At 40.6% G+C, this 16,228-nt stretch overlaps 1 protein-coding gene across 1 annotated transcript in view; it reads right to left on the bottom strand.

Annotated features, from left to right (window-relative positions):
- Positions 1 to 605: 605 nt before the first annotated feature.
- The window catches only part of LOC149204530 (uncharacterized), a 29,852-nt gene continuing 14,229 nt past the window's right edge, over positions 606 to 16,228 (bottom strand). The window contains exon 3 of the mRNA XM_089393308.1: positions 606 to 988. Coding sequence (XP_089249434.1) covers positions 621 to 988 — 368 coding nt within the window. The 3' untranslated portion in view covers positions 606 to 620. The remainder of the gene's footprint in view (positions 989 to 16,228) is intronic.

Genomic DNA, 16,228 nt, shown 5'->3' with positions numbered 1-16,228 from the left:
GTTTCGTTTCGCTTCCGCGTTTCCCCGTTTCGTGCAACTTAGTCTTGAACCCTTTCTCAAAATTTCTGTTTCCAAAAGTATGCTTCATCTAAGACCGTTTATGTTTCAGCAGATTCTATCAACATGCAACCATACAAAGGTGGGTGTGAGTGTGGGTAGTTAATTGTATATACACACATACAATTCAAGGGGAAATTCCAAATCTTACAAAAATATTTCAACTTTAGGTGATCCCTGTCGATGGTACAGTCAAGAGATAGCTTGGTTTCATGATATCATTTCCTTAGAAGGTTCATATTATTTTTTTTAACTACACTGACAGGGTTTTGAACCCGTGACCTTCACGCAAGAAGTTTCTTAACAGTAAACTCTATCACTGACTGTTCTACCCCCCATGCCTTAGAAGTTTCATTATATCATATTAACATGGTAACTCAATCCTCTTTCTTTTACCCAGTTTGCTTTGTTTTCGAAAACAGGAACCCCCAATTTTTTGGCCAGAATTGGGTCAAATTGTCAATGTCCCAGGATGTGAATCTTGGGATTCCCAGCTAGTCGAGCAGTGTCTTCATGCCAGCTCCCATCATTTCCCTGCTCAAAAGTTGGGTGTTCTCAACATGCTAGCGACTCGTGCGTTGAGAATCTCTGATGGCACACATTTCTACAAACTGATCAACATCAGATTTGATGGCACTGAGTAAGCCTTCTGATGTCACTTTTATGTTTCCATCACCAATTGTCATCAAGACTTTCGCCTGAAAGGCATTTGCATAAGCATTGGGATTACAGAAAATCTCTACATGAGTACCACCTTCTGAAGAATGTTGAAATTCAAGATTTTCCCACCTTTGTGGCTTCTCTGCTGCTGCCTTCCCTTGAAAGGTCTGGAACAAAGTGTCCATAGCATTGCTAAGAGCTACAGCTGCCTCTTTTGAAAAAGGAACTGTCACTACCGTTTCGCCAGCATGAAAGGTTACTTTTTGAATTGCTAAAAACCGAAAGAAAATTTAAGTTGGGGACTACTGATAATCTTGGACTCAAATATGTACGCTTACAAGTTACAACAGAGCAGAATACTTTGAAGCTAGAACCTATACAAGAAATTGTAAGGATTCAGGAATACATTTCCAGATTTAAAGATAAATGTGTAAAACCAGGTCCATAGAAAGGAAAGGTGCAATTTATAAAAAGTACACATACAATTGAAACACAACCTCCAATATGAACAGGATTATGAATCACAAAAAATGATAATTCTGCTTGCTGCTCTTGAACCCTTTCTCAAAATTTCTGTTTCCAAAAGTATGCTTCATCTAAGACCGTTTATGTTTCAGCAGATTTTATCAACATGCAACCATACATAGGTGGGTGTGAGTGTGGGTAGTTAACTGTATATACACATACAATTCAAGGGGAAATTCCAAATCTTACAAAAATATTTCAACTTTAGGTGATCCCTGTCGATGGTACAGTCAAGAGATAGCTTGGTTTCATGATATCATTTCCTTAGAAGGTTCATATTATTTTTTTTAACTACACTGACAGGGTTTTGAACCCGTGACCTTCACGCAAGAAGTTTCTTAACAGTAAACTCTATCACTGACTGTTCTACCCCCCATGCCTTTAATAGTTTCATTATATCATATTAACATGGTAACTCAATCCTCTTTCTTTTACCCAGTTTGGTTTGTTTTCGAAACCAGGAACCCCCAATTTTTTGGCCAGAATTGGGTCAAATTGTCAATGTCCCAGGATGTGAATCTTGGGATTCCCAGCTAGTCGAGCAGTGTCTTCATGCCAGCTCCCATCATTTCCCTGCTCAAAAGTTGGGTGTTCTCAACATGCTAGCGACTCGTGCGTTGAGAATCTCTGATGAAAAGAACCTTGATAGAAAGAAAGCCCATCTCCTTAATGTTTTTGTTAATAATGGTTATAGTAGGCACCAAGGTCTGAAAGCTTTCCTTAAAGCCAACAAAGGTCCCAAGGTTAAGAAAGACCCTAAGGATCGAGTCTCAAGGGTTCATCTCCCTTTCATCCAGGGGACCACTGATAAGATTGTGAGAATCCTCAAGAGGCATAATGTTCCCTCTACCTTTAGACCCCTTAACACCATCCATAGCTCCCTTAGATCAGTAAAAGACCCTATTGACCCCAAGGACATGAAAGGTGTCTATGTTATTCCTTGTTCCTGTGGGACCCCCTATGTTGGTGAGATTGGGCGCTCTATTAATCAAAGGATTCATGAGCACTCAGCCGACATAAAACATGGGAGGACTCGGTCTTCTGCCCTGGCAGAACACACGGAAAAGACTAAGCATCACATATGTATTGAGGAGGCCCATGTTATTGCCAAGATTGCGCCTTTTCATCACCGAAAGTTTAGGGAGGCCATAGAAATTGAAAAAAGACCGAGCAATCTCAATAGGGATGACAGATGGAAAATTAGTAGCCGTTGGATCCCTACCCTTTCATCCTAGCCGCCCTTCCCGCCTCCGCCCTTTCTGCCCCCGCCCTTTGTGTTGTTCTTTTTATTGTGGTCTTCTATGTTTTTTTCCCCCTCGTCTTCTGGATCGTTTGTTTTCCTTTTTATTCCTTCTCTGCTCTTTGATTTTTATTCAATTTTTTAGTATTTTATTTTAATATTACTTGTTCTCTTACATTCCTTCTAGATTAAAATAAGAATAAGATGTTTTTGTTTGAATAGGTAATAAAAATCTTTTTACGCCTTAATTAATTAACATAATGTATAAATAAATTTTTACCTAAACATAGATGAAGGAATTTTAAAGATGGAAACTAATTATCCCATTATACCTTTAAATATAAATAAATAAAATTAATAATGAATTAACTAACTAATTAGAAACAGCTATATTCTTTCTCAATAGTTCTTCAATGACTTTAATTTATTTTCCAAGTGGTTTTAATGAGGAGAAATTGCTACATATTCAATACAGTTAGATTCCTTAAATTTAATATTAGGTCAATTATTTAACTAAGTAGGTTATCCATTTAATAAACATTTATTAATTTTTCTTATTATTTCATATAATATTAATAATATAAGTTTTTATTTAATTTATATAGTTTTAATAATAAAAAAGGTCTATTAATTAGTTATTGATTTATACTCATTGTAGTTAAATACAAACAGTTACATTTAATCAAATATGGTAATAAATATAACAAAACTAACTTATGAATTAGTTAATTATTTTTCCCTGTCCCTATCCCTTGGTCCAGTCCAGTTACCCAGTGAAATATGGCCGTTTCCTGGTCAAATATAGCTGTTGAACGATCTGCTCTCTCTATTTAACCTGTAGCCATGATCTGGTTCTTCAACTTGTCCTGACGATGAACCACACTTGTTGGTTCGAAACGCATCGACAAATGAATTATGATATGACTTTCGCCGAAAACTCTTCTCAATAAAGTCGAGAGGTTGTGAGCACACAAAAGCTGGGATTTGAACCTGGACCAGTGTAAATTTCCACAGGTTTACTGCCGAAGCACAGCCAAACCGACCTCTGATCTAGTTTGTTTCACTCCCCAATATCTTGCAGTAGAATCGTGAGAGTTTATCACAATTATGAATTATCCCAGGTTAAATTCTCAGCACACTCCTGTCTGGGCTCTACCTGAGAATCCCTGAAGCAACACGTCCCAGGAGACGCAATCCTGCTCTGGCAAAAAATTGGGTACTTTCTGTCAAAATACATCTTGTATGCACTATACCGTACTACTTTATGAACTCTTCTCACTTTCAAGTACACAATGTCCATGCATTTATCATTTCTTTTACCTCTACACTAACAAATCTTTTGACCTTGTTATATGTCAAGTAGCATATCAAGTAGTGTTCCTTACTTGATTTTTGTATGGAGTGAGTTTCCTGCAGAATCAACCACTAACCAGATTTAGGATAGTGTTATTACTATCAATAAAATCCATAGAAACGGTGTCATAGTTTGAAATTACCAGTAGGGCAGCTCAAAGCTTATTGCCACATATCAGAGTTAAGGTAGAGAATCATATTCTTCAAGGTCAACAATTACCCAAATTGTGATTATTGCAAAGTAGAATGGGTGAACACTTTCATCTTTAGGGTCCCCATGTATTATGAAATCTGAGGGAGATCCAAATGTTCCTTTGAGATATAGGTGACTTGCTCAGGTTTTTCAGCTATGAGGATAAAAGTTGTATAGCCATATTTGCTAGAGACGCAATTTGCAACATTTATCCTTTCCAATTTGTGGACAATTAATATCACGAGGATTCATGACTTCTGCATTACCTCATTATGATTCCCTTGTATCCACAACTGGGCAAAAGCACTATTCTAATCATGTTGATAATTAAATATAGCTCTATATCTCCCTGACAATCAAGCCTACACATCCCACCTCTCAGGTGTTCTCCAAGGACAATAGTCACATATTCTGAACGGCCTAGTATATGTACGATTATCAATTTATTCACTGTTGCAATCGGATTGACCTCAAAGAGCATGGAAGATTTCCAATCAGCGTAAACTGCCTATTCAATGCTCCCACAGGACTTTTCCATCTTAGAGCCTAGGACTAAGTATGAGTCTGATATGGCTAGACAGTGGTCGTCAATGTATTTTAGGAAACTTTATAATGGATGGCAATGATGAATAGACCTAGTATTGGTCCAGACTCCACAGTTGTTGACCATAATACATTCCTTTGGATTACCATCTTTTGCACTTATAAAAGTGAAGTGGACGGAAAAAATGTCTGTGTGTTCGTCTGCCTGTTTGTGTGTAGTACAAATAAAATAAATTGTAAAAAAAAAAAGAGTCGCCTTCTAGGCTCACGGAGATCAAAAAAGGTCAGGCGCAAACCTCAATATTTATCAAAAGGTATCTGAGGGTACAAAGACATTGAAGTTTGTACCTTGAGTTTTTTAAATCCTTCTCTATGCTTAAAAGATCCTAGGTTAAGATAGATCTATGCTAGTAATTCTAATTTTTAATCTATAGCTTATACGATTACATTACAACAGAAATACCTTACACATTCCCTTGCTTTATTTATACGTGTTCGAATTCCCAATGCTACAGACTGATTTTAGTTGGAAATTCTATATTTCATTGTCTCTATATTCATAGCTTCTTCAGGTATGCTGGTCATATTGTTTCCCCACCTTTGTTACTAGGCTATTCATTATACTAAAATCGGCCATACGTGACCACTTAAATATCTTTCCTAGTAATCCTTGTATAGAATAACTGCCCGTGGCGAGTCTTTATTATAGCAAAGTTGCACATCATGGTTGTATGATTGTATCCTATATTTTGTATTTAACTTTTACATGTTCCTTGAGACATTTAAGCAGTTTTCCTCTTTAAGTTCTCCCTAATCAACAGCCTTTGGCTAGTTAGAAGCTCAATCTTAATGGCAAAGCTCAGTGTTTCTTCAATGCTTTTTTTCCTGCAGGCCTACGAGACAAATTATTGGCTTTTATGGTTACTCTAAAAGTGTCTACACCATGCATGGGAGTGTTCCACATGATGTGGTGTGCATGGTGTGTTGATTACCCTTGGTTGTACCATGATGGACATACACATTGCCAATATCTTGCTCATGAATTGATAGACCTTAACTCAAAGCGTGTTAAATTTCTAACCCCAGTCCTTAGGTAAATTACTTCCTAGTGATTTCCTCGCTAAAATTAAATGTTAAATTTAGCTCACTAAATATAATGCACAAACTGGAATTTTTTTTTTTGGAAAAATACAACAGAAGCAAATCAAACCAATTTTCACACATGCACACAGAAATATATTGCCCTTCAAATCAGCTTCTCATTAAAATAACTTTAAAGCTTACGAAGGCTCCCTTACTAGGAAAATGGCCCTCTCAAAAAACAATACAAGTTACAGCATATTTCTGAATTTTTTTGGGCACCTATATGGCCCTCTGGAATTTCCTGAATCACTCCAAGACCCTGGCTGGCCAGTGCATATGGCTAATGTTCGGGCTGCATGTGAGACGGCCTGCGCATGTGGCTGCTGTTTGTACTGCATGGAGATGGCCCACACATATGGCTGTTGTTCGGTCTGCACGTGAGGCAGCCCTCAACCTGCAATCTCCTGCATTGTACAACCTGCTTGTGGGCTGATCCTTCCTGCTATAAAGAATTCTTGCTTGTCTTCTCTACTAAAGCCCTAGAGAGGGTTGAAGTAAAAGTGAAACCTAGGGCTTGAATGTCAAGACTCGAAACCCTAGGTGTAGAAGTTTTCGCTCAAAGTAAAAACCTTAATAAGGGTTAGGTCATGGGTTATCTAGGATTTGTAACCAAAGCCCTAGATGCACACTTTTTGGAGTCATGATAACTCTAGAATGATAAAATTAACATCATGCTTTTGTATGTGTATATTTTGCTTGGTTGTACTTGTTGATAAAATTGCAGGTACATAATGAAGGCTTTCAAATTGTGAAAGCAAGATGAGAAAGATGAAAGAATAGAACAAAGCAAATCTCGTGCTTGATGATGATTTCATAATAAGCATGATAGAAAGAGGGAGCTGGAGAAACCCTGATGATATTGAAATTTACATATTGATGATTGAAAGTTGAAGCCGAACTTTGTTGCCATATGAAGATAAAGCAAAGGAATGATAACTTCAGAGGGAGTCTTGGATCTTGAAGGGACTGTGGATTTTGAGGGAGCAGTTTAACTCCCAAGCTTTAAGGTATGTCCCTAAGTTTTAAGGTCCCAAGTGTTAGAGGATGGATCCATAATGTTCAGGAAGGTCGAAGATCTCCAATGACATCATGATGCAAAAGGAGGAGTCTATGTAGCTACTACTACTATAATCTCCATTGGAAGAACAAAGTAGTTGTTGTTGGGCACATCTCCTTAGTTGAGAGGGAGCTTGGATATATTCCCTTTTGTATATCCTCCCTGGTGAGAAGGAATGATGATGGACATACTTCATGTGTCATGCACTAGGCCATGATTAACAATCGTACATCTAGTGAAGGCCATGAGGAGAGAATGGAATCCGAAAGATTGGGTAAGCATCTGAGAATGTTCCTAGAGGTGATGGCAAGATCATGGTGACACAGACAAGTTGTTGTACCTTAGGATAAATAGCCCGTATGATGGCACTGTTAGGGTTGGAATCATGGCAAGTAACCTAGATGATACCTAGATCCCTATTGGGTTGGTGTCTTAGTAGGTAGCCTAGATGACACCTACATCCCTATTAGGGTAGGTTTCTTGGCAAGTAGCCTAGAAGACACCTAGACCCCTGTTGGTATCTTGGCAGGTAGCCTAGATGATACCTAGATGTTTGTTGGGTTGGTACCTGGGCAGGTAGCCTAGATGGTACCTAAATCTCTGTTGGTATCTTGGTAAGTAGCCTAGATGATACCTAGATGTCTGATAAGTTGGTACCTTGGCAGTAGCCTATTTGGTACCTAAGATCCCTTTATGGGTTGATACCTTAGCGGTATCCTAGATGGTATCTAGATACCTGGAATAGTATATGTTGGCAAAAGCCTAGATGGTACCTAGATCAACATCTATTTTGGATTGGTGCCTTAGCACCTAAAATCCTGTAAAAGAATGTTTGTTGGATTGACACCTTGGTTGTGACTCTTCTTATGAGAAATTTTCAAAGTGAGCACTATCCATGGACCAATTGGACAATTGTGAATACCTCCCTAGTTAAGAGAGAGTATTGAAGAATGTAACTAGGTTCGGTCTTCATATTACCATTGTACATATGTCATTATATACTTATTGTAAATTCTAAAAAGAAGAAAAAGAAAAATATTTTCAAGCATGGGTTTCATGCTCCATTTATATGGTCATCTAGGTCAAGCATCCATTTGATGCTCCTAGGGTTTTTCAAGTCAAGAAGGTCCTAGTCATATGTAAAAGACCCTTTCGGTCAATTTCTAGCCAAGAGAAATTATTATTATGTCTAGAAGTGTCTAGAAGGCCTACAAGACTAAGTCGGCTCAGCCAGTCAAAGTCGGCCCAAATGTGGCTATTCAAACCCCACATAAGTTGTATATATTGAAGAACATTCGACCTCATTTGAAAATATACACTCATCTCTCATAGTCGATCTGCAGTTGGAGTGCGAAGGGCTTGGAAGGCAAGATGAAGTCTAGCAAAGAAGAAGATGAGCCCTAAAATATTCGAATCTCTGAAATTCTACTTGGAAAAGTTCACACGTGCGAGAGGCCTAGGGTTTCTGGGCATACAACAAGTCCAAAATTACAAGAAGGTGTTGCAAACTCAACTTGTGCGATCTAAAGGCTAGAAGATCCTTGTTTCCATTGAAGATCCTATCATGCATTGCAGAAGAAGTTTTTGGATGGCTAACTTGGTTCTTGGTGGTAGTCTTGGGTCTTGGTTTTTGGTCTTGGAAGTCTCATTTGAATTGATTCTATAAGAATAGAAGTTATTTTTGGGTTTTACCCTTGGAGGGGTTTTGCCCTAGCTTGGAGCCTACATCTTGTGTTCATCTCTATTGTTTGTGATCTTCGGTGTTTTGGTAATTATTTGATGATAAGAACATAATAATAATCAAGAAGAAAGAATAAAAACATCACAAGTAATTGTCAAGATTAAGAGAAATCACCCTAATGTTGCCCTAATAGATTTCTCAACAGTGTGCAACCTTTGGGTAGCGTCAGCATCCCTCGAACCCTGCTCGATCCTCTGTGGTTTTGTTGGTCGCCTATCTTGAAGTTTCTCGCCGAATCATGCTTGGCCACCCATGCTCCCACCTTGTTGCCACTGGTCGGTCAACCAGCCTGGTGCCTAGCGACTGGTGGCTCTGGACAACGACTAGTTGGCTCAACTATTGGCCACCCACTACGGCCCCACTTTTTTTTTCCTTTAAAAAAAATTTGTGCCCTTACTTAACAAACGACCCAAACAAAAAAAAGAAGTCTCGCCACCTTAAAAAAAAATTGGTTCATATGATCCTAGCCAACCTGGCTGCGACAATCTGATACAAACCCAGCACCTGTGATTTCGAGATCAATTCAAAGTTGGGGCTCTGATACAATGTTAGAATTTACCAAACCTAGCACTTGGTATTTGGTTCTCAACAAATATTAACTGAACAAATACACAGCCAGATTCCTAACATAAAAAATATAGCGGAAGCAAAAATTCGATCTGAATCGCTTACACATAACAGATTTATGCCCAATCAACAGTTCTTCATTAATAAATTAATCACAGTACTTGGGTTCCCATCCTAGGATAATGGCCCAAATGAGAAAATACAGATTACAAAACTCTGGATCTGATCCAGCAAATCTACTCTCTTGCAGATCTAGGTCTCCAGCCTCTTTGCATTCTCTCGGACCCAGCACACACTCACTGAGAAGCCTCTCTCAATCTTGTGTTGTTGTTATCTCTTCTCCTCACCTTAGCCTCACCTTTATAACTTTACATTGAGCCAAAACCCTAATCCTAACCCTAACCCTAATCTCAAAGTGATGGACGACCGAGATTAGATCTTGCCTCACTTGAGATTGACAGCTAAGATTAAAACTTAATCACTAAAGTAAATAATTTACTTTATCTAAGTTTTTATTTTAGCTCAATAAGCCAACATATAATTATGTGCTTTTTCCTAAGTTAAACTTAGGCTAAGTTACATCAGCAAATATTCTAAGGTGAAATGTGGGTGACTTCTACACACCTAGACACAAGGCCTATGCAGAAGTACCTGCCCAAGCTACAAACTTCAACACTCCCTCTTAGCGAGGGAGGTACTTCTAGAAGAACCTCCTCCACCTAGATCTGTCACCATGCTCATCTCAGTATCTATAGCCACTCCTTCTGACTCTAAAACTTGTCCTCCTACCTAACCCGAAACCTAAGTTGAGAACCTGTCACATCTAGCCATGCTTCGAGGATCCTGCTCCTGAGCATCCATCAATATCATGAGATACCAACTAAGTCTCCTGACAGTACCTGAAGAATCACTCTTCCTCGCCACCTGTTCCCTCTTAGTAACTGACATCGATCCTTTATCCAAGATCCCCTCGGATACACCCACAGGTTGTCCCAGCAACCTATATGCCTATCCCTGTATGATGTAAAGAACTACAACCGCATCCAAGGTCACTCCCTCTGAATATAGAAGCACCTATCCATCTTGAAACAAACTTATAAATCCATCATCCTCCAAGGCCAAAACTGAGAGCACGTGTCCCATCAGCCCTGGAGGCTGGAACAAACACCATCCCTGTTCCCTCCAGAAATCCTCCTAACTCTAGCTGGAATTTGACACATCCAACCCCCATCACTGCATGCATGGTGCTAGCTCCACAACTCACATGGCAATCTGAGTCTGTCTCTGAAATACTATGGAACACTAACCTCGTCCCCGTCATGTGACTATTTTCTCTTGTATGGTCAAGACTTTGTGACTACCTGTACCGGTAGGCATGGCTTGATCTTGACACCCTATGCCTGCGACTCGTCCACTCATCGTCTTGACAGCACCTTCATTCGATCTAACATACCTACAGTCACCTCAAACTGTCTATCAACGAGCCCGACCTGCTACCAAACACCCCCATCCAACTGTCTTTATTCAGCGCTCGTTTCTCACACACTACTTCTCCATTCAATGAAATCGTCCTACATTCTCTTAGGTATCAACATTATGTAGATCCTATGGATGACACTGTCGGGCCTCACAACAACATTCGAGTGGGCAACGAAGGCTAGATCAATGGTTCTCGTGCCTCCCTTCATCGACAGCTTGAGCTAGTTTTTGGCCAACATCTCATGCGTACTGTAGATGAGCACAAAATGGATGGTTGGTTGGCAGGCTAATGGTTACCCGAACCATTGGCTGCACACAACACAACACTAATCCATTACAACTTCCAAGCGTCCCCATTAGAATTAAGGATACATGTTCCCAACAGATTGTGGAGAATATTCGTGAAAGGCTCACCCTGCAAGCAAAAACTTGGGGAATCTTGGATTGAACACCTAACACCTAAGAGACAAGCCACTTCCTCTGGATCTGCGTGAACAAAATCCTCCAACAACACCATTAAAAACAGAAAGAAAAAGATCCATAGAACTCCCTTGATCCAGATTGGATCATTATATTGTTTGTCATCCATCTCGATGCATTCAGAGTGGAAAAAGTGGAGGAATCAGCTCATGGGACCATTTTTACCGGCGGGACCCAATTTGGCAAAACGGGGTCTGAAACCTTCCGGGAGTGTTTTGAGGCATCAAACGACTTTTTTGGGGTAAAACTTTGCCACATTAGCGCAACACCTTTTCATACTAATTTACACACAGATCTTTCCAATGGAACAAGAAGTGTGTCAATCGGAGTCTGTATGCGAAAGTTATGCCACTCAGAAGTTGACCTTCCTGTTTTCACCACCATGGTTCAAGAGGATGTTGTGTCAGCCCCCATTATTCATGGAAAAGGGGCTAGCCACGTGATTGTCATGTAAAAGACTCTAGAAGAATCTATATTGTAACTTTGGTTAAGAGTTGAGCTAGTCAAACTTCACCACTAGTAGGCTATTAGGTTGTGTTATAACCGGGCCACTAGGAGGAAGAGGCATTCCATTCTTTCGAGTGCATTTGTTCCATCGTTGAACAAAAATAGCCAAGAGGCATAGGAGATAGAACACACACAGAAGATTTGTGCACTATAGCAGCCCATGGGCCACAAACCATACTTCTTTGTACCTACAACCATATTTCCAAAGAGAGAAAGAGAGCGGAGCAGCCTCACCTTCCAGCTGGGTTTTCTCCCAAAAGGGTTTCCCCGAGCATATCTTGTGTCTTATCTGTGTGTGTCAGCTTTTATTTTGTCGTTCTCTATTTTTTGCATAATTTCCATTCGCATGCATGCACTAATTACAGTAAAATCTACAAATCTAGAAATTTAATAGAATTGTAATAGTGTAGTATTTCATATTTTTAATATAATACTATCAGATATGTTGTGAGTCGGTTGTGATGAATTGTCCAGTGGAATATCCACGGCAGCTTACAGATCACCACTTGTTATTCGCCATTGCGGGATTCGAACTTGAGATGTGGCAATCATGTTGAATCTCTTTGGCATTAGGGATCCTGCTCGATTTCCAACATTAGAACACAATAATCACGAGGAGGAGAGCACAAACCTGGCTCTGATACTACTGATCCAGATCTTGGGGGCTAAGATCCAAGAACCATGAATGTTGAGTGAGAGGAGAGAGAACATCCAAATATGCCTTGAAAGTTGAAACTATTCTTAGAAAAACATTAAACATAAAATCCACACAATGAACATATGAAAAGTAGATAATTCTTTATTAAACTAAGAAATCCTCTACCCTACATTGTGGAGGACCAATCTTTCCTTTTACAAGGTGAGACCCGTTACTTATAATATTCTCGGTGCCTTCTTTACATCACTCCATACCATGGGTTAATACGATGGGTGGAGACCATGGGTAAATAGTAAATACCATGGGCAGCTACATCTTTTGTTAATTTTGGTATGTTCTATGCTTAAGAGCAATTTATTTCAAATTTTCTTATTAGCCCAATATCAATTTCCAGATTAGCAATCACATCAACGTGATAGTAAAATGCAGATAGAACATAAACATAAACAGTAGAAGACAAGCCAAGGCAAGAGGGCACAAGATGTCGCACCATCCAGGGACAAACCCCAATGTGGGGAAACCCTTGATCAATTCTTCTTATATTCTTCAATAATTCAGCAGAGAGAGAGAAATAGTACAAATATACAATTCTGTAATTTTATGATAGAACTGCAAAACCCTAACTAGCAAAGTCAAAGTTGGTCAAGCAGATCAGATTTGACCTTTAGTCAATCCCGGTCAATGCTCAGTCAACTCGGCCTCCAACAGTAAGAAATGTCAACCCAAAACAGTCCGAAAATCCAGTCAAACTTTAGTCAACACTTGGTCAAACCTGTGGTCAGCTCTTTGACAGTCAACGCTAGTCAACGTAGGGTCAAAGTGAGGTCAACGGAGCTGCCCAGAACCGCGGCCTGCCTAGAAGAGGCATCCTAACCCAATCCGCAAATAAGAAGAGTCAACGCTTGGTCAACATTGTCCAAAAGTCACCCTACAGCTTCGGTCAACCTAGGTCAACGCAGCCCTAGACAGAAAAATAGATTTCCTCCTTTGCACGTGTGAGAGAGATGCTGCTCCTTTATGCGTACCCAATCAAGCGTGGAGAGAGAAGGATGTGAGATGAGATGAGTGAAATGATGCCACAAGGTGTCCTTTTATATGCAACGTTGAGGATAAGCTAGGTGTGAAAATGACTATTTTGCTTGCAGGCCGACCTTGACAAATTGTCAAGATTACAAATAAATTCATATCTCCATGAATACATGTTTGAATCAGATGATCGTTAGATCAATCCTACACCTCTCGGAGACAGGAATCCAAGAAAAATATCAGCTACCATAAATGAGGTGACCCATATGGAGTTTGGCCCTAGCTACCAATTTTAACACTCCCTCTCAACTAGGGAGAACTCCATTTGTTGATCCATTTGTCTGTCGGTACTATCTCTGCCATCAATGCACTGCTCTGCTCTGCTGAACTATGAAGAAGAAGAAGAGATCGAGAATGTATCATACCATTCTCTACTGACCCGAAGTCAGTGCCAGATAAAAGAGAGTATCTCATACCACTCTTACTGACCCGAAGTCAGTTCCAATAAAGAGAGTGTGTCATACCACTCTTACTAACCCGAAGTCAGTTCCAATAAAGAGAGTGTGTCATACCACTCTTACTGATCTGAAATCAGTTCCAAATAAAGAGAGTGTCTCGTACCACTCTCACTGACCCGAAGTCAGTACCAATTGATTCCAGATCAATATCATACTAGCATAGGGAGTACGGTAGTACACGATGCGTCCATCAGTAGTACTATGGTCCCTATCCTCATTTCCCTACTCATTGGCCAGATGAGAGGTACTTTTCATGAGTCCCAGACTGCATGGGTAGGATGTCTCAGCAGGAGAAGGATGAACCACTCATCTTGCCTACATGTCACCACGAGGTATCACAGGGGAAGGTTGAACCACTCACCCTGTACATAGAAAACCACTAGGGGAAGGCTAAACCACTCACCCTATGGTTGCTCATCGCTCCAAGAAGTACCCCAAGCCCCCCAGAGCTCCCAAAGCTCAATGTACATATCATACAGGACCCTCATAAGAGGGTCTCTCCACGACTCCTAGTCGTTCTCGGAAAGTCAAGAATTTGACCTTTCCCAGGGGCTTCGTCAGAATGTCGGCGACCTGCTCATCAATCCCAATATGATGGAGCCTTATTGCTCCTCGTTGTACCATATCCCGGATAAAGTGGTACCTGATATCGATGTGCTTTGAGCGATCATGAAATACGAGATTCTCTGACTCTGGTTGTCGCAGAGGATCACGGTAGTATCCAGCGTATGACCAAACAGCTCACTGAAGAGCTTCCTCAACCAGACAGCTTCACAGGAGGCCATACTCGCAGCTATGTATTCGGCCTCAGCGGTGCTCAAAGCAACCGACTTCTGCTTCCTGCTCATCCAGGATATCGAAGCAGAACCCAAAGAGAAACAACACCCGAAAGTGCTCTTGCGATCCACCACACTGCCTGCCCAATCAGCATCGGAATAACCATGCAGCCTCACATCTCCGGCAGTGTATCTCAGTCCATGAGTGATTGTGCCCCGAAGATATCTCAGAAGATTCTTGGCACCAATCCAATGTGAGTGATGAGGCTCAACCATATATTGGCTCAATGTGTTGATTGCAAAACATATATCCAGACGGGAGTTCACCAAGAACATCAGTGCTCCTATGAGTTGACGATACTCAGAAGCATTTCCCAATTCAGGTCTAGCAGCACTACCGCATAACTTCTTGAAGTTAAGCTCCATCGGGGTAGTCACGGGCTTGCAATCCACCATCCCAAATCTTTCCAATATTTTCACCACGTATTTTCCTTGAGATAGGAAAATTTCTCCTGGCTTTTGCTAGACCTCCAACCCTAGGAAGTAGTGCATCAGTCCTAGGTCCTTCATCTCAAATTCGGAAGCCAACTCCCTCTTACATTTGTGAATGAGAGGGTCTGCACCAGTCAGAAAGAGGTCATCCACATAAAGCACCAGTATGAGAGGCTTATCATCTTCAACCTTAAAGTAAAGGTTCGGATCGACTTCACTCCTAGTGAATCCCAGCTTCATCAAATAGCTATCGATCCTCTCATACCAAGCTCGGGGTGCTTGCTTCAGCCCATAGAGAGCTTTCTTCAACCTGCATACATGAGATTCCTGATTATGAATCTCAAACCCCTCGGGTTGTTCCACATAGACTTCCTCTTTAATCGAACCATGCAAGAAAGCGGTCTTGACATCCATCTGATGTAGGTTCCATCCTTGTGAAGCAGCAAGGGCTATGATCGAGCGGATGGTGGTGTATCGGGCAATAGGTGCAAATATCTCATCGTAATCCACACCTTCCTTTTGAGAGAAGCCTCGAGCAACAAAGCGAGCCTTGTACTTTTCAACACTCCCATCAGCTCCATGCTTGATTTTGTAAAGCCATTTAGAGGTGACAACTGATTTGTCCTGGGGTCTGGGGACCACATCCCAGACATCATTCTTCATGATGGACTCGTATTCTTCATTCATAGCATCCTTCCATACTTGATTCTTCACGGCTTCTTCGAATGATGCAGCCTTGTTTTAAATGATAGTGCTCATAATGGTCAAGTATCCCTGATACCTGGTCGGCTTCTTGCTTTCACAGAAAGTCCCCCTTGGTGCAATGTGTCTCTCAGCATCTTCGAGAGTCCCCCTAAGCCATGAGGGCCTCTTCCTAGAGGAGGAGGGCTCTTGAGGAGGAGGATCAATAGGATCCATAGGTTCTTCAACATCCGACATCGTTTCATCTTCTTTTTCATCCAGCTTCCTGGTGTCAGCTTCTTTATCCTTCCTTGGAATAGGAAGATTGTCAACCTTGCTAAGAGCCATATCTTCATCAAAGGTGACATCATGACTTATCTCAACTTCCCTTTGACCAACCACATAAATTCTATAGCCCTTATAATTTTCACAATAGCCCACAAAGATTCTGTTCTTTCCAGATGCACCCAATTTGCTTCTTTTCTCTTTCGGCACATGAAAGTATACGGACTTCCAAAAATTCTAAAATGAG

The sequence above is a fragment of the Pinus tabuliformis genome, chromosome 1_2 (assembly GCF_031772625.1).
Source record: "Pinus tabuliformis cultivar Carrire ecotype Pingquan chromosome 1_2, CPIR1, whole genome shotgun sequence".
In the NCBI taxonomy this organism is placed as follows: Eukaryota; Viridiplantae; Streptophyta; class Pinopsida; order Pinales; family Pinaceae; genus Pinus; species Pinus tabuliformis.
Note: the sequence above shows the minus strand (reverse complement) of the source record. Positions and strands in the feature narration are given on the sequence as shown.